This window comes from Bradysia coprophila, unplaced genomic scaffold (assembly GCF_014529535.1).
Source record: "Bradysia coprophila strain Holo2 unplaced genomic scaffold, BU_Bcop_v1 contig_476, whole genome shotgun sequence".
In the NCBI taxonomy this organism is placed as follows: Eukaryota; Metazoa; Arthropoda; class Insecta; order Diptera; family Sciaridae; genus Bradysia; species Bradysia coprophila.
Window position 1 is genome coordinate 463,025 of NW_023503727.1, and position 20,319 is coordinate 483,343.

Genomic DNA, 20,319 nt, shown 5'->3' on the forward strand with positions numbered 1-20,319 from the left:
TTCGTCAAATTTTCGAATTTCGTCAAATTTTCAAATTTCGTCAAATTTTCAAATTTCGTCAAATTTTCGAATTTCGTCAAATTTTCCAATTTCGTCAAATTTTTAAATTTCGTCAAATTTTCGATTTTCGTAAAATTTTTGAATTAAAACTGTAAACTGTTATAAAAAACAGTGTTGACTACACTTCTAAAACGACTGATATCCCAACAAAAATCTCTTCGAGAAAAGTGTGACGCAGTCTTTGAGTTTAGGTTTTCTCATCATCTGCCAAATAATTTTTACAAAAAAAATTTTTGACTGGAAACAACCAAAATTTTACCAAAAAATCTGCGTCGCAAAGTGGCAGATGTTCAGGAACAGACCAGCAAGAAAATTTATCTGCCACATGCGACGCAGATTTTTTTGGTAAAATTTTGGTTGTTTCCAGTAAAAAAAATTTTTTGTAAAAATTATTTGGCAGATGATGAGAAAACCTAAGCCAGCTTGTTTGAACTAATTGGGTGTAAAATTTAATTTTTGCGTAACGAAGCTGAAAGCGTCAACTCTAGCGATATCATTCATTTTAGAAATTGTATTTCAAAGACTGCGTCACACTTTTCTCGAAGAGATTTTTGTTGGGATTGTATTTATCTTGATAAGTTTTATTGAAGGTGTGGAGCCTTTGGTGTTATAGAGAGCTCTGAGAAGTATCCAAAACTCTCGAGGAGTAGTAATCAGAGAAATTGTTCCGATTTTTCATTTCCAAGACACGGAATTTTAATGGATTGGTGAATAAAGCGACTAAGCAAGAATTCACATAATTCAATTAAAATTCTGCCGCGCAGCGAATGTCTTTTAAAACTATAAGTAGACACTTATTTCGTTCCTATCTGTCAGATAATACCGGTTTCCCGTGTTTGTTTCCATAACAACACAATGTCAAACAAATGTTTTCAATCGACATCGTAATACTCGTAACACAAGATGTGTTTCTGAAATCAATTCCGTGAAAACATCAAACCATGACCAGTGAAAAGGTACTCGGATGGACCAACGAAACAAGAAAGCGAAAGAATTTCATTTAGTTCATTCAACTTGTTGCAGATTCTCTACAAACATTCAGATATACATGGCAATGGCGATGTATTCTTTGTATGGCAAAACGGAGGATCAGCCAATTTGCTCGCCAGCACGGGAAGCGATGGAACGGTGGCAATTTTCAACAGACAAGGGCATTTAGAAGAAAGAATTGTTTTGCATGGGTAAAGTTTTGGTCATTGTTGTTGTTGTTTCTTTGTATTAACTTTGCGTTCATGAAGACTGTGCTGTGGATTTGCTTGGGATTTTGAGGGCGACAACTTGGGCATTATAACATCGAACTCGTCGCAGGTAAGATTATCTCGTTCAAATGATTTGAAGAGGACTTGACCGATCACTGATGGACATCCAACTTTGGAATTAAAGGTAACACTATGGGACTCAAACGAACGACAGAAAAGCATTATCGATACGGGTCTGCGAGATCCGTTGACTTGTATACTTTGGGCGAAATCATCGGCACTGATGGCTGTTGGAACAGCTAGAGGAAATTTGGCCATCTATAATCATCAGACATCCAAGTTAGTCGAACCATAGAAGCGAAAAAAAAGACCGCGAAAATTTGAATATTTCAGACGGATTCCCATTTTGGGTAAGCACACCAAGCGAATCGTGTGCGGTGCATGGTCGACCGAAAATATTTTAGCACTCGGCAGTGAAGACAAAAATTTGTCCATCAGTACGGAAGACGGAGACCTGTTACGAACCGTCGTCCTGCGAGACGTGCCTAGCGATATGCAATTTGCCGAAATGAAAACTGACGAACGAATACCCGGTGAAAACACTGTAAGTCAAACGATTCCATTGCAATTCGCTGCTGACCAACAATACTGCCGTTGTTAGGTAAGCATGATCATCGGGAAGAAAACGCTGTACCTGTATCATCTACCCGAACCAGAGTCTCCATCAGAGCTAGGCTTTCAACCGAAATATGGGTCATTGTTGCAGCACAAGTGGTTTGGCGATGGCTACATTCTTCTGGGATTTTCGAATGGCTATTGCATAGCGATCTCAACTCATCCGAAGGAAGTTGGCCAGGAATTGTGGCAGATAAAGAATCATCGCGACAATTTAACGGCCATAGCTGTGTGTGATGCTCTGTCTGTGGTCGCCTCTTGTGGAGATAACAAGTTTGTCATTTTGATGTTTTGATTCGAAGAGATTTTATCGACATTCGACCGATTACAGCATCAAAGTACACTCGACCGCCAATCTTCAGGAAACGGTGAACCTATTAAATCTGACTGACCAGTCAGGTGTTCGTAGCATCAGCTGGAGTAATGACGGTCAACTGTTGGGTGTATCTACATCTAATGGAACTCTGACTGTTTTTGTCACAAAATTGCCTTTACTGTCGGCAATATCACCTCCACGAATAGCACTTTTGAGTAGCTTGGCTGAGGTATCACTGTATCAATATTCTCCGGACAAGGTGCGGCCATCCCCAATCATCGTGCAACTGGAAATTGAACCAACATTCCTAGCCGTTGGATCTTATCATCTGGCCTGCGGAATGAACAATCACATTTGGTTCTACGATTTGGGCCGGTCGTCGACGGATTCACCAATGCTTTTAGGCGACAGAGAATATATGGCAGAGATCAGAGAAGTTCGCGTTAATTCGTTGCATTGCGCTGTGCTGTGTGGAGGACAGATAATGTTGCATCCGGTGAGTGCTTTATGAATGCCTCTGTTCGATTTCGTTGATGACTTTTCGATTCGTTTCAGATCGAGTCACAAAATCCAGCTACAAAGGACCAGCAACCCCAATTATTTCCGAACAGTATTCACGGGATGCAAGAGTCCGTAATCAGTTGCCTCGCTATGACTTCGGATTTTCTGATCTTTGCCAGTGACCTCGGCAATTTGGTTTACTTTTCGCTGGAGAATTGGACACCCGTCATCAAGTACCGACATACTATGGGCATTAAGCAACTATTTGCCGATTGCGAAGGGACAAAGCTGGTCTTCATCGATGACCACAATCAGGGATACGTTTATACGCCAGCTAATGAAGACGTGGTTCTGATTCCACAATTTCCGAAAACAATTCTCGGTGTATTGTGGGACTACGCTAAGCCGTCCACATTTATTGCCCACGATGATAAGGTCTGCATTACGTATGTGTTCGTCAAGCATTCCGTCGATGGCAAATTGGTGGAAAAAATTGGCGAAACTCTGTTGGTCATCGATCAGCATCCGTTAATGCTATTCGACGGTGACCTATCGCTGAGCTCAAGCTCGGGTAAATTGTCTTCGATAACACTGTCAACGCATCTGTATTCCGGAATCGTCGAACCTAAAATTCAAGTTGACAATTTGATCCGACTGCGGAAGTTCGCCGATGCATGGGAATTGTGTAAAATGATCGACGACAAAGAGATGTGGATGAAATTGGCATCGGCTGCCATAGCGGACCTCGACGTTCCATTTGCAATTAAAGTTTATCGTCGCATTGGCAATGCGGCGATGGTCTTTTCGCTGGAAGAAATTCTGCACATCGAAGACATCAACTACGTAGCTGGTTACTGTGCCATATTATTGGATCGAGTTGACAGAGCGAAAACTTACTTTGCCAAGAGTGTCCATCCGCAGGTAATGTTGAATGTCAACCGGTCAGGTTACTAAAGCTGATGATACTGATGTTCGCACAGGAAGCCCTTGAACTATGTCGAGATCTGCTGCAATGGGAACAGGCCATGTCGCTTGCGGAAACACTAGCACCAGAGCAGATACCGGTCATTGCCAGAGAATATGCACAGCAATTGGAGTTTACGTACGGAATTGACAAATTGTCATCGTCCTCACAGTTCACCATTTTCTTGAATGTTACAGTGGAAACTACTCTGAAGCTCTGCTGCACTATGAAAAGGGAATCAACTATCAAAACTCCGACAGTTTAACCGTAGAGCAACAGGAACATGTGAAGCTTTGTCTGTCAGGTATAGCCAGATCCAGTATTAAACATGGTGACCACAGGAAAGGGGTGAGTCTTTTCTGAATATTTTCCGCGTCTTGTTGTTGGTATTCGGTATTAGAGGTGAACGAGCTTGTTGTGTTATTGGGTAACCCGTTCACTTCTTGATGGTGAAAGATCGCATCGCGCAGCACACAACCATTCACTTGCCAATGATCCGATTTGTATCCCACCAGGTCCAAATTGCTCTGCAAATAAACGACAAGGAACTGCTGAACGATTGTGGCGAAGCGCTGACCACGATCGGTCATTTACAAGAAGCAGCCAATTTGATGGAAAAAGCTGAAAATTGGGACAAGGCGTGCAGTTTGTATGTTCAACTGAAATCGTGGCCGAAGGTCCAAAGTATTCTTCCCTACGTGACGAGCATCAAATTGCATGCAGCCTATGCACAAGCGAAAGAGAAGGAAGGCAATTTCAATGAGGCCATCAGAAGCTACACTCAGGCCGGCGATTTGGACAGTGTTGTGCGTGTGTACTTGGACCATCTATCGGATCCGCACAGTGCATCGGAAATTGTGCTGGAGTCTCGGTCGATGGAGAGTTCGAAAATGTTGGCGAAATTCTACCAACACATTGGCGATTATGATCAGGCGCTGCAGTTTTTGATATTGTGTGGCTGTATATCGGACGCCTTCGCGTTGGCTCAGCGTCACAATAAGCTGAGAAGATACGGTGAGTTGTTGGACACATCGGACAACGCTCAGCCATCGGATTATTTGGCCGTGGCACAGTATTTTGAACAGGAGAAGTACACTCTGCTGGCAGGGAAATATTATTTTCTAGCAAAGGAATATCAGAAGGTAAATGGAGATTGGTTGAGTGTAACTGTAACTGTAGTGTAGTGGGACAAGGCCACCTTTCCTTCCATGGCCTATTGATTCCCGATGTTCAACAGGTGGTAATTTTTTGTAATCCGTTTTACAGTCGTTAAAATTCCTGCTAAAGGCGTCAAGTTTTAGTAATGATGAAAACAGTGCTCTCTCACTTGCCATTGATTGTGTTGCAACATCCAACGACGATCGTTTAGCGAACCAACTCATAGAGTTTCTGTTGGGGGAGACTGATGGCTCGCCAAAGGTAAATTTTTAGAAATAAATTTTGGTCGAGCTTGTTCAACCAACTGTTGCAATATTTGAACTAAAAGGATCCAAAGTATGTGTTCCGGTTGTATATGGCGCGGAAATATTTTAAAGATGCAGCCAAGTCTGCTGTTATCATCGGAAGTCAGGAACAAATATCCGGCAATTATAGAAGTGCCCATGACTTGCTGTTTTCTATGTACCAGGTAAGCAGAGAATTCCCACTGATCAATTCCGTCTTCAAACTACCGTTTTCTTCCGAAGGAGTTGCGACGGAATAATCTGAGTGTTGCGTCTGATCTGAAAAACAATTTGGCTCTCCTGCATCGTTACACGTTGGTTCGAGTACATGTGAAAATTGGTAACCACTTGCTGGCAGCAAAACTTCTGGTTCAAGTGGCAGCTCACATTTCACAGTTTCCTACCCGTGAGTGTGCAATGTTTCTCCAACGACAGCTGGCATTGATTCGCAACCTTTTATCGATTTTCAGATATTGTTCCAATCCTCACTTCGACAGTAATCGAATGCCATCGAGCTGGTCTGCAAAAGTCGGCCTTTACCTATGCAGCCATGTTAATGCGACCGGAACATCGCAGTCAGATCGATTCAAAGTACATCAAAAAAATCGAAGCAATCGTCCGGAAGGCTCCGCGCGGCATCAAGGATGTGGAAGATGATTTTCAACAAGAATCCACGCCCTGTCCGGTATGCGATGCTAGTTTGCCTACAATGGATGTGGCGTGTTACCAGTGCAAAACCGATCTACCAATTTGCATAGCGACCGGTCAACACATTTCCAAGGAGAATCTGGCCGCATGTCCGGAATGTGATTTTCCATGCTTCAAAAACGAGATGTCGAAGTAGGAAGACTACTGCAAAGTCTTTTGAATGACCAACTCATTCACTTCGTGTTTTTTTTATAGAATTTTGGATTCTACCAATCAATGTCCTATGTGTGCCGAAATTGTCGACTCCAATCGCTTGAACGATGTCGAGAATGTGGCGTCATACTTATCTGGACTCTCATAGGGTACAGAAAATGTGTCGCATCAGCGATGACAACAAATCGGAGCGTAAGTAAGTAACGAGGCAAATATTATGTTAAATACACCTATATGTGTCGTCGGTGTCGTCAGAAGAAACAGACTCGATCATGCATTTTTCGTACCATCTAAAATAGTATGCGCGCGGCTGAATGGTTTGATTAAATAAATTTCAAATTTTATCGTTGGGGATCGTCGATAAAGGACGTCCGCTTGATTTTCAAAATTCTTGAAATCCCTCTGTCCCTGTCACAAATTTAAACCGCTTCAAGCGGTCAACTTTCATTGTTTGGGTATTTCATAGAAGACGCCACTCACACGATTCTCGGAATTTTTTTTTTTTTGGTATCCTTTCCTCTCATGTCCGGACTTTTTCAGTATATCTACAACATAACATGCTACACTTGGTGTTTGCTCGTTCTTTACAGATGGTTCTTTTGCTGAGCATGATGTTCAAACCGAAGTTTTAAAAAAAATGCTGGCTACATAATCATTCACAAATTACGTTAGTTTTTGCTTCACAGATAGCGTATTAAGCGAGTCATTAAAGATTTCATTTTGATGACAACACTGAAATTGAGCTACGTAATTTATGAATGACCTCCACTGGCAACTCCTTATTTTATAATTATTAGTACAAAAACGTCCATGACTACTGAATTTGAATAAGTCTTTGTTAGATAGATTTAAGCCTGTTTAGAGTGTTGTCGGTAGGATTGTTAATAATATGTTCCGTCCATTTGAAAATTATTGTGTTACTTGCCAAGAAAAGAAAAGAGGAAAAGAAATAAATTTTGTTTATGTCGGAGAAGTATAATTTGGGTTTTTCTTAGCTTCAGAGAAGTCATCCACAACAATAGGAGACCTAACCAGACATTAACAATTGGTAAAAGTAGTAAAAAATGGTGAATGTCACTCGGAAATAATTTTAAAGACTTACAGTTAATTGAAGTATACACTGATTTAGCGGCAAGTTCTTTATGTGTTTTCACATTTAACACTTACCTAGTGGCACACGGTGGCAGGGCCGTAGCTAGACAAGATTTTCAGGGCGGGCTCAAGCCCTTAGATTGAAACTTTATAAATAGCTTTACGTTTATTGTGCAGGAGTAGATGTTAAAACGATTGTCGTAATTTATTATACTATTTTTGTTTGTGTTTACTAAAACTAGATTGTGTAAAGTATTAGTTAGTTGTGACAACGCGAGCGGAGCGAGCGAATTTTTTTCAGTAATAATGATAGAGACAATTTCAATTTTTATTTGATTTCTTTTGAACATAACATCGGTAGTCAGGATGACCATTTGATGCCGACTTCGCTATTGCAACAACGCCCTTTAATTTTTTAAAAATTTAAGAAATGGCCATCCCCTCAAGAAAGACTCAAATAATTGACTACAAAAAAATCAGATTTCGAAAACGTACTGCCTTTTTAAAATCCATGCTTGTATGTTAAATGTAGTTCAAAATTATAAATAAGAAGTGTGATGTCTTTTAGTATAACTTTTGAAGTTACTTCTTTATAAAAAAAATTTACTTCCAGCCAAAAGTTGTACTCTTCTCGACTCTTCTTTGAACTTTGTTAAGGGTTGAAGAAACTAAGGAAACACAAAATTCTCTGAATAGTTTCGATTTGTTCCAAACAAGAAACTACAGGCTGATCTAAAATTTTTACTTTTTGTCAGTGATCTTGAAGTCAGAAAGCTGAGGAAATATTTTAAATCAAGAACAGGAAATTTTTGAGAAAAAATTTCCAAAAATCTTCTAGCGGTGCAACAGCCGTCTCAACTTGTCTATGAAAACCGCTGCCATGATCCGATATCTTTAGAAGCTTATCAGGTTTTAGTAGTTCAAGAACGAATGCTTTTTTTATGAGAAAGCAAATCGTACAGAAAAGCTGTTCAATGTCATTAACAAAGTCATGTAGCTACACTGGAAGTTACTTGTTGACGACCATTTAAAATTAAACATAGCTAACGCCGACCCGTACGAAACACCTATTCGTATCAAAAGCCTTTAATGTGAAACTCTTCATTTCTCTTACTTCATTTTCTTCTCTGCTGAAAAACTATTCTCCCTTTAAAATCACTTACATTATCCACTCTTTGCCTTGTTATCATATACAACTAAATTGCCGGAGGCAATATAGACAGCCCCGTACGAAGACAAATTTCATAAATTCCTATTTAAACAGCTATATACCGCTATATTTAACTATATTTCACTATAAATAAACATTTCACAGATAAATATATGCTATTATATAGCTCTATATGCCTGTATATGGCTCAATATAGCTGTATATAGGTATATATAGATGTCCGTATATGGAATCCCTGAAACCTCACACACATAACAAATTATTTCCATGTTAACAGAAACTCTCTAAGCATCATTTTTCCCACTTTATATCACTTTTAATAAAATCCAATATGGCCGCCGGCAGCCATTTTGTTAGGAGACCGGAAATAGTACCGACGCTTTACATTCGTTAATACCTTTCAAACAAAAAAAAATTCATGAAATTCGGTCAAAATTTACTCGAGATATTGTCAAAATACACCACGTTCACTGTACTTCCGAGTAGCCAGATAAGAGCTCACTCCAAGAGACCTAGCTCACGCTCCGGAGAACATAATTTCATAAACTTTTTTTTCCCTGATTGGTACGGTCAATACCTATCTAATAAAGCTAAAACAGACGAAATATGTTCAAATGTGGCCGACCTACAAGCAAAAACTGCTTGCCGCCCTGTGCCTGTTCCACACCAAGGGGTCTAACTCACGAGTCGGTCATCCGATTTCCATAAACTTTTTTTTTGTCGATCGGTATTGTCAATACCTTTTATTTGACGTATCACTTACAAGTTTAACGTTTAAATGTCCGGAGATATCTTCGAAAAACCGTAAAGCACTTATTGGGCCACAGCTCGGGAGGGGTCGATCCAAAATCACTCATCTTAGCCTGTCTTTTGACATTACCAAACGGGAAAAAAAAGAATTTTCAAAATCGGATGCGTTTTACTCAAGTTATCGTGCAGACAGACGGACAGACGGACAGACGGACATTTTTTTTTCGCGGATTTGGCATCTCTAGACAACCACAATAGGTTTCCCCTTACTCAGGGAGTCCAATTCGACGTGTTACAAACGTATGCGTAAACCCATAAGACCCCAGTACTTCGTACGGGTCTAACCAGTACTTCGTACGGGTCTAAAAATGCGAAAAAGGTAGCTACTGAGCCAAGTGAACGCTGAACATCTTTTATGACCTTCAGCTTTCAGCGTATATCAGACCTGAATCATTCATTTTTGACCTGAATTTACCCGATTCCGAGCCCTCAAACCTTGATCAGGATTTAGATGAACAAAAGTACTTGATGACTCAAAAATGAAAAATTTAAAAAATTTCGTGTTAAAACAACTAAACAAGTTTTTGTCTCAACACGTCCATCAACGGTAATTCGGGATTCGGGTAATTCGGGATAAGGATAGCCAAAGGTTGAAGGAAAAAACGCTTTGAGCATCTTGAATGTTTTTCATACAGCGTCCTGCATTAAAACTCAAAATTATTTTAAGTCTCTACTATGTAAATAGCCGCGCAGCGAGACTTTTTTTATGAACTTAGAAGATATACACAGCAAATGAACAAACAGAATTAAGTTGATAAATACATAAGGCATATGAGAGACATCAACTTCAATCGATACGTCTTTAAGTTAACAGAATTTCCAGATGAACTCTAGAAGTTCCAGGGTGGGCTCGCAAGATTTCAGGGCGGGCTCAGCCCGCCTAAGCCCATTAGTAGCTACGGCCCTGCACGGTGGGGCTGAACCAAATTTAAATAAAAAGGTCGGATAACCTCAACTTTTTTTCATGAAATGTTAGCATGGGTTAAGTGTAGATAATATACACAAAAAATAAAAAAAAAATTTCACCGAGCCGTTTTTCAGAAAGTACTTTTCAACTGTTTGTAGACTGTCTCATGCATATGTAGAACGTTTTTTTGATATGCTTAGCTAACGTAAGTATAGCCAGTGCTCTCAGCTTTCGATTGATACCATACTTGCCATATAAGTTTGGAAAGTTTAGCAGCTACTGTCCCTACTATGTGGTATAAAAAATGAGTGATTTTTGGAGCAAAATTATTTTTTTAGTTTTTCTTTGGTTTTTTTTTATTATTTAACAGAAATAAGATGAAAGAATAACAAAAATAAGGTTTTTCTTCAATTGTACAAAATAAAAATGGGATAATAAAATGATAATAAACGACCGATAAATTAATTCAAAACTACCAATAAAAAGTAATAAATGACCGATAAATATGGTACCGATAGAAAATAATAAATGATCGATAGGAAATCCACAAGTACCGATAAAAATATTCAAAACTACCGATAATTTTTTACCGATAAAAAGTACTAAAATACCGATAAGTTGGGAACTTTATCGATCGTTAATCACTTTTTATCGGTAATCTATTATTTTTTATCGATCATTCATTATATTCTATCGGTAGTTCAATATATTCTATCGGTAATTTATTATTTGTTATCGGTAGTCTATTATATTCCATCGGTAATTTATTATTTTTTATCGGTACTTCCGTTTTTTCTACCGGTAGTTTATTATTCTTAATGACCAAATACCGTTCTGTCTCGCCGGGATTTTTTTTTTGTTTATGGGAAATATTCCTCGAAATGTTCGGCTCGAAATAAAACCATCTCAATAAAAAATATTTGAGCCAGACAATAATATACTCTTACGGCTCTTACAGCCAAGAAGAAATATTAACAAAAAAAAAACAGAAAGGTCACGATCCCACAATAATAGAGGAATGTTACGAATGTGGTAATAGTTACGCAGATTTTTTTGGTAAAATTTTGGTTGTTTCCAGTCAAATTTTTTTTGGTAAAAATTATTTGGCAGATGATGAGAAAAACTAAGCCAGCTTGTTTGAACTAAAATTGGGTGTAAAATTTAATTTTTGCGTAACGAAGCTGAAAGCATCAACTCTAGCGATATCATTCATTTTAGAAATTGTACTTCAAAGACTGCGTCACACTTTTCTCGAAGAGATTTTTGTTGGGATTACATTTTATAAGAAGCGAGAAATTTTGTTTTGGCCCACCTTAGTTGTACAGTTATAGTTATACCTTGCCAGAAATCTGGAAAAATTACGCTGATCGCATAAATTTCAATTTCAATCATTAAAACTGGCTGGGACAAAATTTGGTACGAAACATCGGCGCACACACATTTTCTGAATGAAGATTCCAAAAGAGGAATGTCAAAAACAAAAATAAAATCGCAAAACATTTCAGTCTGCTTCTAAATTCCGTGCGCATCGGCTGTCCGGCAAAGTTTTTCTAATAATAGTAATAAAACGCTGATTTGATAACGACTTGTTAGTTTACTATTTTTTTTTTGTTCTCGATTTGATGATAACGATTGAAAGGTGTGTTGCATGTAAATATTTTTTTTAATCTTAAAGCCGACATCAGTCGTTTTGCACGGGTCGGTCGGTCTATGGTGTTCTATTAATGTGATAGAAATATCTATTTTTTCTGTGTTTTTGTTCGCTAAGTTCGTTCTTTTTTTATAGTTTTGTTGCGTATGGTTATATGCTGATTCTATTATACACATCTCGATCCTAGAACGTGCAACTATACAATGCTAATACAGAATAATGTGATACCTTGGTGAAAATGAAATGATGATGATGTCTAATTATGTGATGCGACGAAGAGAATGAAAATAATTTGTTTATTCGGATATCAGTGAATGGAATTTCGGGTAAGTTATTGATATTTTGGTTAATGTGTCACGACAATCGATGATTTCATTGACGAAAAAGAGAAGAGAAGAAATACACTTTAGTGTGGTGCCGCGACCAATATTGTTGCATGCGAATGGTGGGTGCTAAATATGGTGCGAAAAGCATTTATTATCCGTACAGAGGTTCCACCCGGGTTCCACTTTAATTGATGTTGAATGTTGATATAATCGGGTGTGTGTGTTTATGTTCTCAGATGGAAATCAATATAAGTTTCAATTAACAGGTTCGACTCGCCAATTAATAGTAAACATTTTGAGGACGGAATTTAGTGTTTACGTTTCGATTAAGACTAGTACCAGACAATCTTACAGACTGTCAGTACCCTGATACGTAATCCGAAGTGGATTCGTTTACGTTGAGCTGTCGATAAACTTATGATATCCATGTGTACGTCCTCTCTTTTAACATTTTGTAGAACATTTTGCATATGGGATTGTGTGGTCATTGAATGAATAAAAAAATTTTGTCTTACATTTTAGAGCTCTTGATTTGTGGTTTATTGTTTGAAACAGTTAGATCGTTAAGGCAAACCAGTTTCAATTCAAATTTAATATTTTCGTAGATTTTGATAGAATCCATATTGAAATTTTGACCTTTTTAGTAAGTTTTTGATTAATCATCGTTGTATCGTTGGCAACGACATTGTTGCTGCAAGAACGGTGCTTGCGACATCGATGTGATATATGATAGATTAGTACACACGAAGAACGAAAGTACGGAAATATATCACACACACAACGACACAAAATTTTAATCGCAACCCAAAATATAGCGAAAGGACATTAAAAAGGACATTCAAAAAGGAAAGGGACAGAATAATATCTTTAGATTAACGAGATTACCCACCCGAAGGCATAACATCTCGTCCTCTCTAAGAGGAGCAGATTGAGATACGCTCAATCAGCGCGTCAAATGACTACCTTTATATGCCGGTGTTTCATGCACCAGCATAGCCAAAGGTGGGGCAAGGGCCTATCACAACCCTTACTGCAATTCACCCGGGAGCAGTACCCCAGCGTATTAAACGCACTTGAACCACAGCCACCACGTTTCAGCCAAGGATAGGCTCCTCAACCATAGTTGGGACCAGGAGGATAGTGCAATTCTGGTGGGCTCCCAACACCCGTGGTACCGATTTAACCCTCGGGTAGGGTAGGTGGTATCGAAGACCACTTCGGATGGAAGCATGAACTTCCAGCTCCGATCGACTAGCTCGAATTGCGCGGAGTCGCCACTCTCCGAGAGACAGTCTGGAATTGGCCTTAGCCGTTCAACCAGCTGAACTCATCCTGCGCCGGTCATTCACCCCACAATCAACCACATTCAAGACATAACGGCGTACACATGCATCATTCACGGATCCTCGTCCCCTCTCATCAACCTCGACCTCCTGCCGAATAGCGATACCGCAAACTGATTCAACTTTTCAAACGCTCCAATCTCGCTGAGTGCCCCGCTAACGTCAAGCGATCCGTTACGAATGAGTAACCCACAACCATTCAGATCACGAAGATCCTCGTAGAGCGGGCACTCCCCGAGTAGGTGCTTGACGTCCTCGTTAGGTGCTCCACACATGCATACCGGCGTATTTGACAGACCACGTTTGTGCAGAAAACCATTCATGCTACCGTGTCCCGTTAATACATAACCAAGACACAGTCCAAAGGCCATCCACTCATTCTCACGAACAAATCGGACACTCGGAATAAACTCATGAGTGAGGCGTCCCTTTTCCGAGACATCCCACCTGCCCTGCCACACAACCAGCAACCTCTCCGTCAACAGTTCCTTGAACTGAGAACCACTCAACCCTAGCATCTCTTCATCCGTGATCGGATCGCCATCCACCGGCGTAATGCCTTTACGGAATTCGGAGAGCAAACCTCTAAGGAAAGGGACATTAGGATTTTCAAATATTTGTATGGTTTTATTCCGCGCGCTTTCTTAGAACGTAAGTTACGTTACACATACATTCTTACATTCCCGCACAACCGTTCTTTGTGTTTGCTTATCTATCCTATCGATGGTTTGCGAAATCTATCAAAATCTCAAAAATATCATCGTCAATAGTCTTCTGAATTTTTGTCAAAAATAACGAACACTCGAACGAACATTCCAAAAGCATACTTAATTTAGACATTAATCTGGGAAGTAGTTTGTGCTTTTAACTTCGACGATTTTACAAGAACAGGTGAGGTTTCAATGTAGTGTTTCACTTAATTAATAATTGGGCCATTTGAAGGCTATCTTTTTAACGTTACAATTTGGCAACGGTCTTATGGAACAACAAGTCGGAAGTAAAGAGTAAATGTTCATAATTACCGTCCGTGCAATTAACAAACATAGCTAACGCCGACCCGTACGAAACACCTATTCGTATCAAAAGCCTTTAATGTGAAACTCTTCATTTCTCTTACTTCATTTTCTTCTCTGCTGAAAAACTATTCTCCCTTTAAAATCACTTACATTATCCACTCTTTGCCTTGTTATCATATACAACTAAATTGCCGGAGGCAATATAGACAGCCCCGTACGAAGACAAATTTCATAAATTCCTATTTAAACAGCTATATACCGCTATATTTACCTATATTTCACTGTAAATAAACATTTCACAGAGGAATATGCTATTATATAGCTCTATATGCCTGTATATAGGTATATATAGATGTCCGTATATGGAATCCCTGAAACCCCACACACATAACAAATTATTTCCATGTTAACAGAAACTCTCTAAGTATCATTTTTCCCAAGATGTTTCACTTTTACTAAAATCCAATATGGCCGCCGGCAGCCATTTTGTTAGGAGACCGGAAATAGTACCGACGCTTTACATTCGTTAATACCTTTCAAACAAAAAAAAAATCATGAAATTCGGTCAAAATTTACTCGAGATATTGTCAAAATACACCACGTTCACTGTACTTCCGAGTAGCCAGATAAGAGCTCACTCCAAGAGACCTAGCTCACGCTCCGGAGAACATAATTTCATAAAAATTTTTTTCCCTGATTGGTACGGTCAATACCTATCTAATAAAGCTAAAACAGACGAAATATGTTCAAATGTGGCCGACCTACAAGCAAAAACTGCTTGCCGCCCTGTGCCTGTTCCACACCAAGGGGTCTAACTCACGACTCGGTCATCCGATTTCCATAAACTTTTTTTTTGTCGATCGGTATTGTAAATACCTTTTATTTGACGTATCACTTACAAGTTTAACGTTTAAATGTCCGGAGATATCTTCGAAAAACCGTAAAGCACTTATTGGGCCACAGCTCGGGAGGGGTCGATCCAAAATCACTCATCTTCGAACTTAGCCTGTCTTTTGACATTACCAAACGGGAAAAAAAAGAATTTTCAAAATCGGATGCGTTTTACTCAAGTTATCGTGCAGACAGACGGACAGACGGACAGACGGACATTTTTTTTTCGCGGATTTGGCATCTCTAGACAACCACAATAGGTTTCCCCTTACTCAGGGAGTCCAATTCGACGTGTTACAAACGTATGCGTAAACCCATAAGACCCCAGTACTTCGTACGGGTCTAAACATTCGTGCGGTCCATGCACGGCTAAATCGTCTGAAAGCGAGAATTCGAGCAAACCGAGAGTGAGCCAGCCGTATGACATATCTCGAAGCACAAGGGGAAGAATTATTTATAATAGAGGACATACAAACTTATGAGGCGAGCGGCGCTTCACTTACAATCCACCGCGGTAAAGCTTTCCAGATCGCATACATACATCCATCATACTTACGCTTCAAACCATTCTATGCCACATAATAAACAGGATACTTACGCTTCAAATCATTCTACGTAACACAACAAACAGAAAAAATTAACAGAGCTTTGGCTCTTCCCTTTCCGAGGGTTCGCGGAAAGTGCATTAAAGACGAATCAATCTGTTTCGACCTCTGAATCTAGTGGCGGTCAGAGGTTAGCGTGGTCTAACCATCTTCAGTCGCTTCCACTAGTTCGTTACACGAGACAGCAGTAAATTTTCCGATTGGACACGTTTTTGGAAAATTACGGTGATAGTTTTGCCATCTTCTGATGGAAAATTTATTTAGGAAACAATTGAAAGCTACTTAAGAAGACTCCCAAAACGTAGCAAAAAAGACAATCAACTACCACTTGAATAAACAATTCTCACAACAACAAAAAATCTCGCGTCGCACTCACTGCCTCAATGACCACTCAATCAAATGACAATGTAATGTTGACGATTTCACTCGCCATCTCATCACTTCATAAATGCATCTTACAGATAACATGTCAATAATGATCCGGCCTATAAAATTAATTTAAGAGGAATCTACACATATATACACATGGCTAAATTGTTGCCTACATTTCGGGGCAAAATATTTATAATTTTGGATTCGTATTCTTTTCGAAATAAATTTTAGAAAATCTGCTACGGACCGTCCGATTCTCCGTCCGATTCTCCGTCCGATGCAATATCCATAATTTTTTCAAGCTCTTTTATATTTTCCATCATCCAAACATTAAACCATTCATCAAAAGACATTGACCGTACATCCTTCGGTTGCTCAGCATATGCGGACGGTTCGTGTCTGGTAATCTGAAAACCAATGTTTATCAATTTAATCGAAGCACATCAATTCAAAATTGACACGAACCCCGATCACGAATCTCCTTTCCACCATGTTACCCTGGAGTACAGAATACCCATCACCCCCAAATTTTGCCGACATAAGCGCTTCGTCGATTTCGTTAATTTTATGTCTAAGATCATTTTCCTTCCAGCATCCAGTCACAGTAACAACAAAGGCGAACACATTTTGAAATCTATATCGCACCACATCGAAGGTTGGCAAAACGCCGGTTCGTACGAGATTGCCAACGAAGGCTTCGAAAATATCTGTCAACGCCATTTGATCAGCTTGCGATAAATCCGTTCCACAGAAATAACAGCAAAGACCATAAGAAGTGTCTTCAAGTCGATCCATTGACGATATATATATTTCTGTGTTGTCTCGTGCTGTTATGGCTGGTGCATACTCGTGTATGTGGGGCGTTGCTTCATTAAGCGGATGTTCACGTAATTTGTCGAAAGTCATATTCACGATCTGAACATATCTCATAGGAAGTGGTGGCATGACCTTCGTTCCGAGTAAATTGTGGATACAAGTGTGCAGTAGTGATCTGTGAAGAAGTGAAGTGAAGAAGTTAGTATGAACAACCCAAGAAAGGCTTGAGGTTAGATCACCAATACTACACTAGTTTTGCGGTTTATATTTTTTTTATATACAACAGGTTGAGCAGCAGCTGGTAAAATGGCCAGATGTTGCAAATTATCAGACTTTAAGTTGTCGTGGTCAAGATCACTGACAATTTTATGCAGCTTTATACTAAACACTCACCGCGCCAGGGCTTCCGAGTTAACAAGTTTTTTCGACATTTTTTTTGTTGCGACATCTTGAGCGATTTCAAATTTAGATTTTAAATCGGAGAAGCTCACAGGATCTGCCATCTTCAGAACGTCTAGCTTTTCTTCTATTCTGATACGCAATTGACGAGGCATTCTATATTGACTGCTAATGATTAAACCATCGCTTCTCTTGGTTATGTAGGCCTCCAATTTCATTAATTCGAATTCCGAAAATACATTTCTGAATTCTAATTTCAAAATGTATTTCCATATGATCAAATACGGAACGCTGAAAATACAAAAATCGTCATATCAATTTTCAGAATTTTACAAAGACCTCTGTAGTTTGGTAGATATTAACTCCCTACTACACGTTGGACCGTCGAAGTGTTTAATTAGTACTTACTCCGTGACATCATTGCAACCAATCGTTAGATGCTCAACGTCGTAATCATCAGTATCATCAGGTGTAGGTTGAAGCGATCTCAAACTTATTGGGGGTTCTCGTATTAATTGACCTAAGTCTATTATTGGGTATCCAAAGAAAGAAAGTTCAGGTATTATGAAAAGGTCACTCATCTCTGTCGGCTTTATCTTAGGAAACTGTGAATAGTAGAAAGTAGTGCGGCCATTATCCTCCGGACGTATTTCGTCTGAAAGCCCTAGTGTATGTTTGACATCATGAGTCAATTCCGCAAATACCCAATAAATGCAATTTTCGAAACTGTTCAGCAGATCGTTCAACATATGACGCTCATCGGTAGTAGCATACAGATCCAATTCGTCAAACTTATCGTTGAACTCTAAGTTTTGAACGACGGCTACTGTGCCTTTCTCAGAACGGTATATATCGGCAAAATTATCGAGCATCCGTTTGACGGTGAATTCTTTGAAGTGATTTATACCAGTATCATTATCTACATGGAATTTGAGGTAGTTGAATAATTGCTGGGTGATCTGAAAGGATTCCTGAAATAAATACAGACTGAAACCATCAATGAGAATACACGACTTTACCGTTGAAATATTCTCCATTGCAAAATTCGGTGGTTTCAAGTCAACGGTTACCAGAAGACCCAAGTTATTGTCATGACTAAATTTGCAAGAAGTTCCGGTTTTTTGTCTAAGATCCCGAAATGACTAATTAAAGAATTACCATACTATAAATCAGACCCACCTGATAAGCAGATCTGTCATACTACCAGTGCCACCGTAGCTAAGAAAATCAGCTATAATTTGCAACGAATTTGACTGTGCCAACGACGGCTTTTGTATGTGAGGAAATTGCATAACCAATTGTTGTTCCTCAGAATTCGACGGCACTACAATCCTATCAGAATGGGGTTTATGAAATACTCGTTTTTTCGTTGGCGGAGGTTCTCTAGGGTAGGCATCAACCGAGTTAATCAAAAAGTTGTCCACGAAGTTTTTCTGCAATTTGTGGTGGAACGATGTAAAAAGTAACACAAATTCGAATCGATGTTTTTACCTCCATTTCATCTAACTCTAAATGTGAATGAATGCAAACCGAGACTGTGCGGAAGAAATACTTCGTACGATACAAACTTAGTACGCGCAAACATGGTTCATCATGAAGTTCTTTGTCCCAAGGTAATTTGTGCCAAGGAGTGTCAAACAATATTGTGGGCATATTAGGATCGATTCCTGTATCTAGCAAAGTCTCCCGCATTTTCATAATCCTATCATGTTTTTGGATATTGGCCTCAGCATAAAGAGACAGTACATTCGGCTTCATACATGACCGAAAATTCGTCGCTTTAGCGACACTGTCAAAATGCTCGAGGGTGTTCTCTTGTGAAAGAGCTAGTTCCGCAAGATTTCTGAGAAATTTCCACACTAGATTCTCATCACTCGTTCGTACATTTTCTGCATGTAGTTTCTCCGCAAAAGAGAAAACGGTAGAATCAAACGTAACGTCTCCAAAGACGTAAGATCCGACTGGATCATCGTAATTTCGAGTCACTTGATTTACGACGGTGTGTATGCATTTCTTAAGTAAATTAGAAATGTTGTTGGCTAGTTGGCCAGTAGGTCCAATACAGTCGGATTGCCTAAATGATTAGATCTTATATTTTTCGTATTCTTTGTCGATTTTTATAATAGTGCAATTTACCCAACGTCGATACGTACGGCAGCTTGTGAGCCTTTAAGATTTGTAGTTGTATCTTGAATTAGCAAAGCTCGAATTCCATTTGTCGTTGAAAGAATTCTAATATTCATCGTAACGAACAGACAAAGATGTATCTATAGATGTTGTGGATAATTAGTTGACTAACTTGACTCACCTATATTTTCGTTTTAGTCTTGTAGTCCGACCAATTCCTGAAGACCATGTTTTTCCAATAACTTTTCCATTTACTTTCAGCTGTTTAAACTTTATATTTGAAGTTGCGAATGTGCGCAGATTCTCATTTATGGGTATAATGCGACTGAAATTCGCCAATTTAGACAACGCTACCACCATGATCGAGAAGTCTTTTGGCCACCAACGAATTGAAAAATGAAATTTAGGTATCGAGTTTTTGTCCGTCTCGACTGGCTTACGGCCTACTGAATTAATTTGTTCATGTATTGTCCGTTGAAAATAGGTGCACGAGTAAACTTAAACAGGATGAATTAAAAGTTAAAGAAATACTACTATAGAATCTAAAGCAAATTTATACACATTGGAAGGAAATTCATCGAAATAAATTTTCTGAATAGTAAGGGTGTCACTATTTTCTGTGTGTTTTCAATTTTGATAATTTTAATGCTCTCTACATTAACACATTGAACTTAAGTCAAATTTTTGATTTTTAGAAATTTATTTGGAGGTATTCTTCGACTCCCTTAGCACTTTCCGGAGTGCCTAAAGTTGACAAGTCACAATAACCGGCAAC

General features: G+C 39.1%; 3 protein-coding genes across 11 annotated transcripts in view; 2 read left to right on the forward strand and 1 right to left on the reverse strand.

Annotated features, from left to right (window-relative positions):
* Positions 1 to 880: 880 nt before the first annotated feature.
* On the forward strand, positions 881 to 6,988 carry LOC119082592 (WD repeat-containing protein 19). The gene is made up of 16 exons (XM_037192134.1): positions 881 to 1,016; positions 1,084 to 1,241; positions 1,299 to 1,368; positions 1,444 to 1,598; positions 1,653 to 1,863; positions 1,921 to 2,207; positions 2,266 to 2,746; positions 2,806 to 3,672; positions 3,732 to 3,853; positions 3,913 to 4,063; positions 4,231 to 4,857; positions 4,982 to 5,134; positions 5,202 to 5,342; positions 5,401 to 5,563; positions 5,628 to 5,997; positions 6,061 to 6,988. The coding sequence occupies exons 1-16, from the start codon at positions 1,002 to 1,004 to the stop codon at positions 6,164 to 6,166; spliced, it is 4,077 nt and encodes a 1,358-aa protein (XP_037048029.1). The 5' UTR covers positions 881 to 1,001; the 3' UTR covers positions 6,167 to 6,988.
* A 4,511-nt stretch (positions 6,989 to 11,499) lies between these two features.
* Positions 11,500 to 20,319, forward strand: part of LOC119082593 (piezo-type mechanosensitive ion channel component) — a 75,953-nt gene continuing 67,133 nt past the window's right edge. For 5 of the 9 annotated variants that reach the window (XM_037192135.1, XM_037192143.1, XM_037192144.1 and 2 more), the window contains exons 1-2: positions 11,500 to 11,637; positions 11,785 to 11,975. The gene's annotated coding sequence lies outside the window, so the exon portion shown is untranslated. Of the gene's footprint in view, positions 11,649 to 11,706; positions 11,725 to 11,766; positions 11,976 to 20,319 lie in introns of those variants that run through there. The other 4 variants (XM_037192139.1, XM_037192136.1, XM_037192140.1 and 1 more) reach the window with 4 other exon arrangements.
* LOC119082594 lies at positions 16,373 to 20,004 on the reverse strand. Its single transcript, XM_037192145.1, has 9 exons — positions 19,726 to 20,004; positions 19,554 to 19,649; positions 18,909 to 19,491; positions 18,597 to 18,850; positions 18,437 to 18,542; positions 17,826 to 18,376; positions 17,412 to 17,708; positions 16,668 to 17,193; positions 16,373 to 16,609 (listed from the first exon to the last, which is right to left on the reverse strand). Exons 1-9 carry the CDS (start codon positions 19,902 to 19,904, stop codon positions 16,442 to 16,444), a joined length of 2,760 nt encoding a protein of 919 aa, XP_037048040.1. The 5' UTR covers positions 19,905 to 20,004; the 3' UTR covers positions 16,373 to 16,441.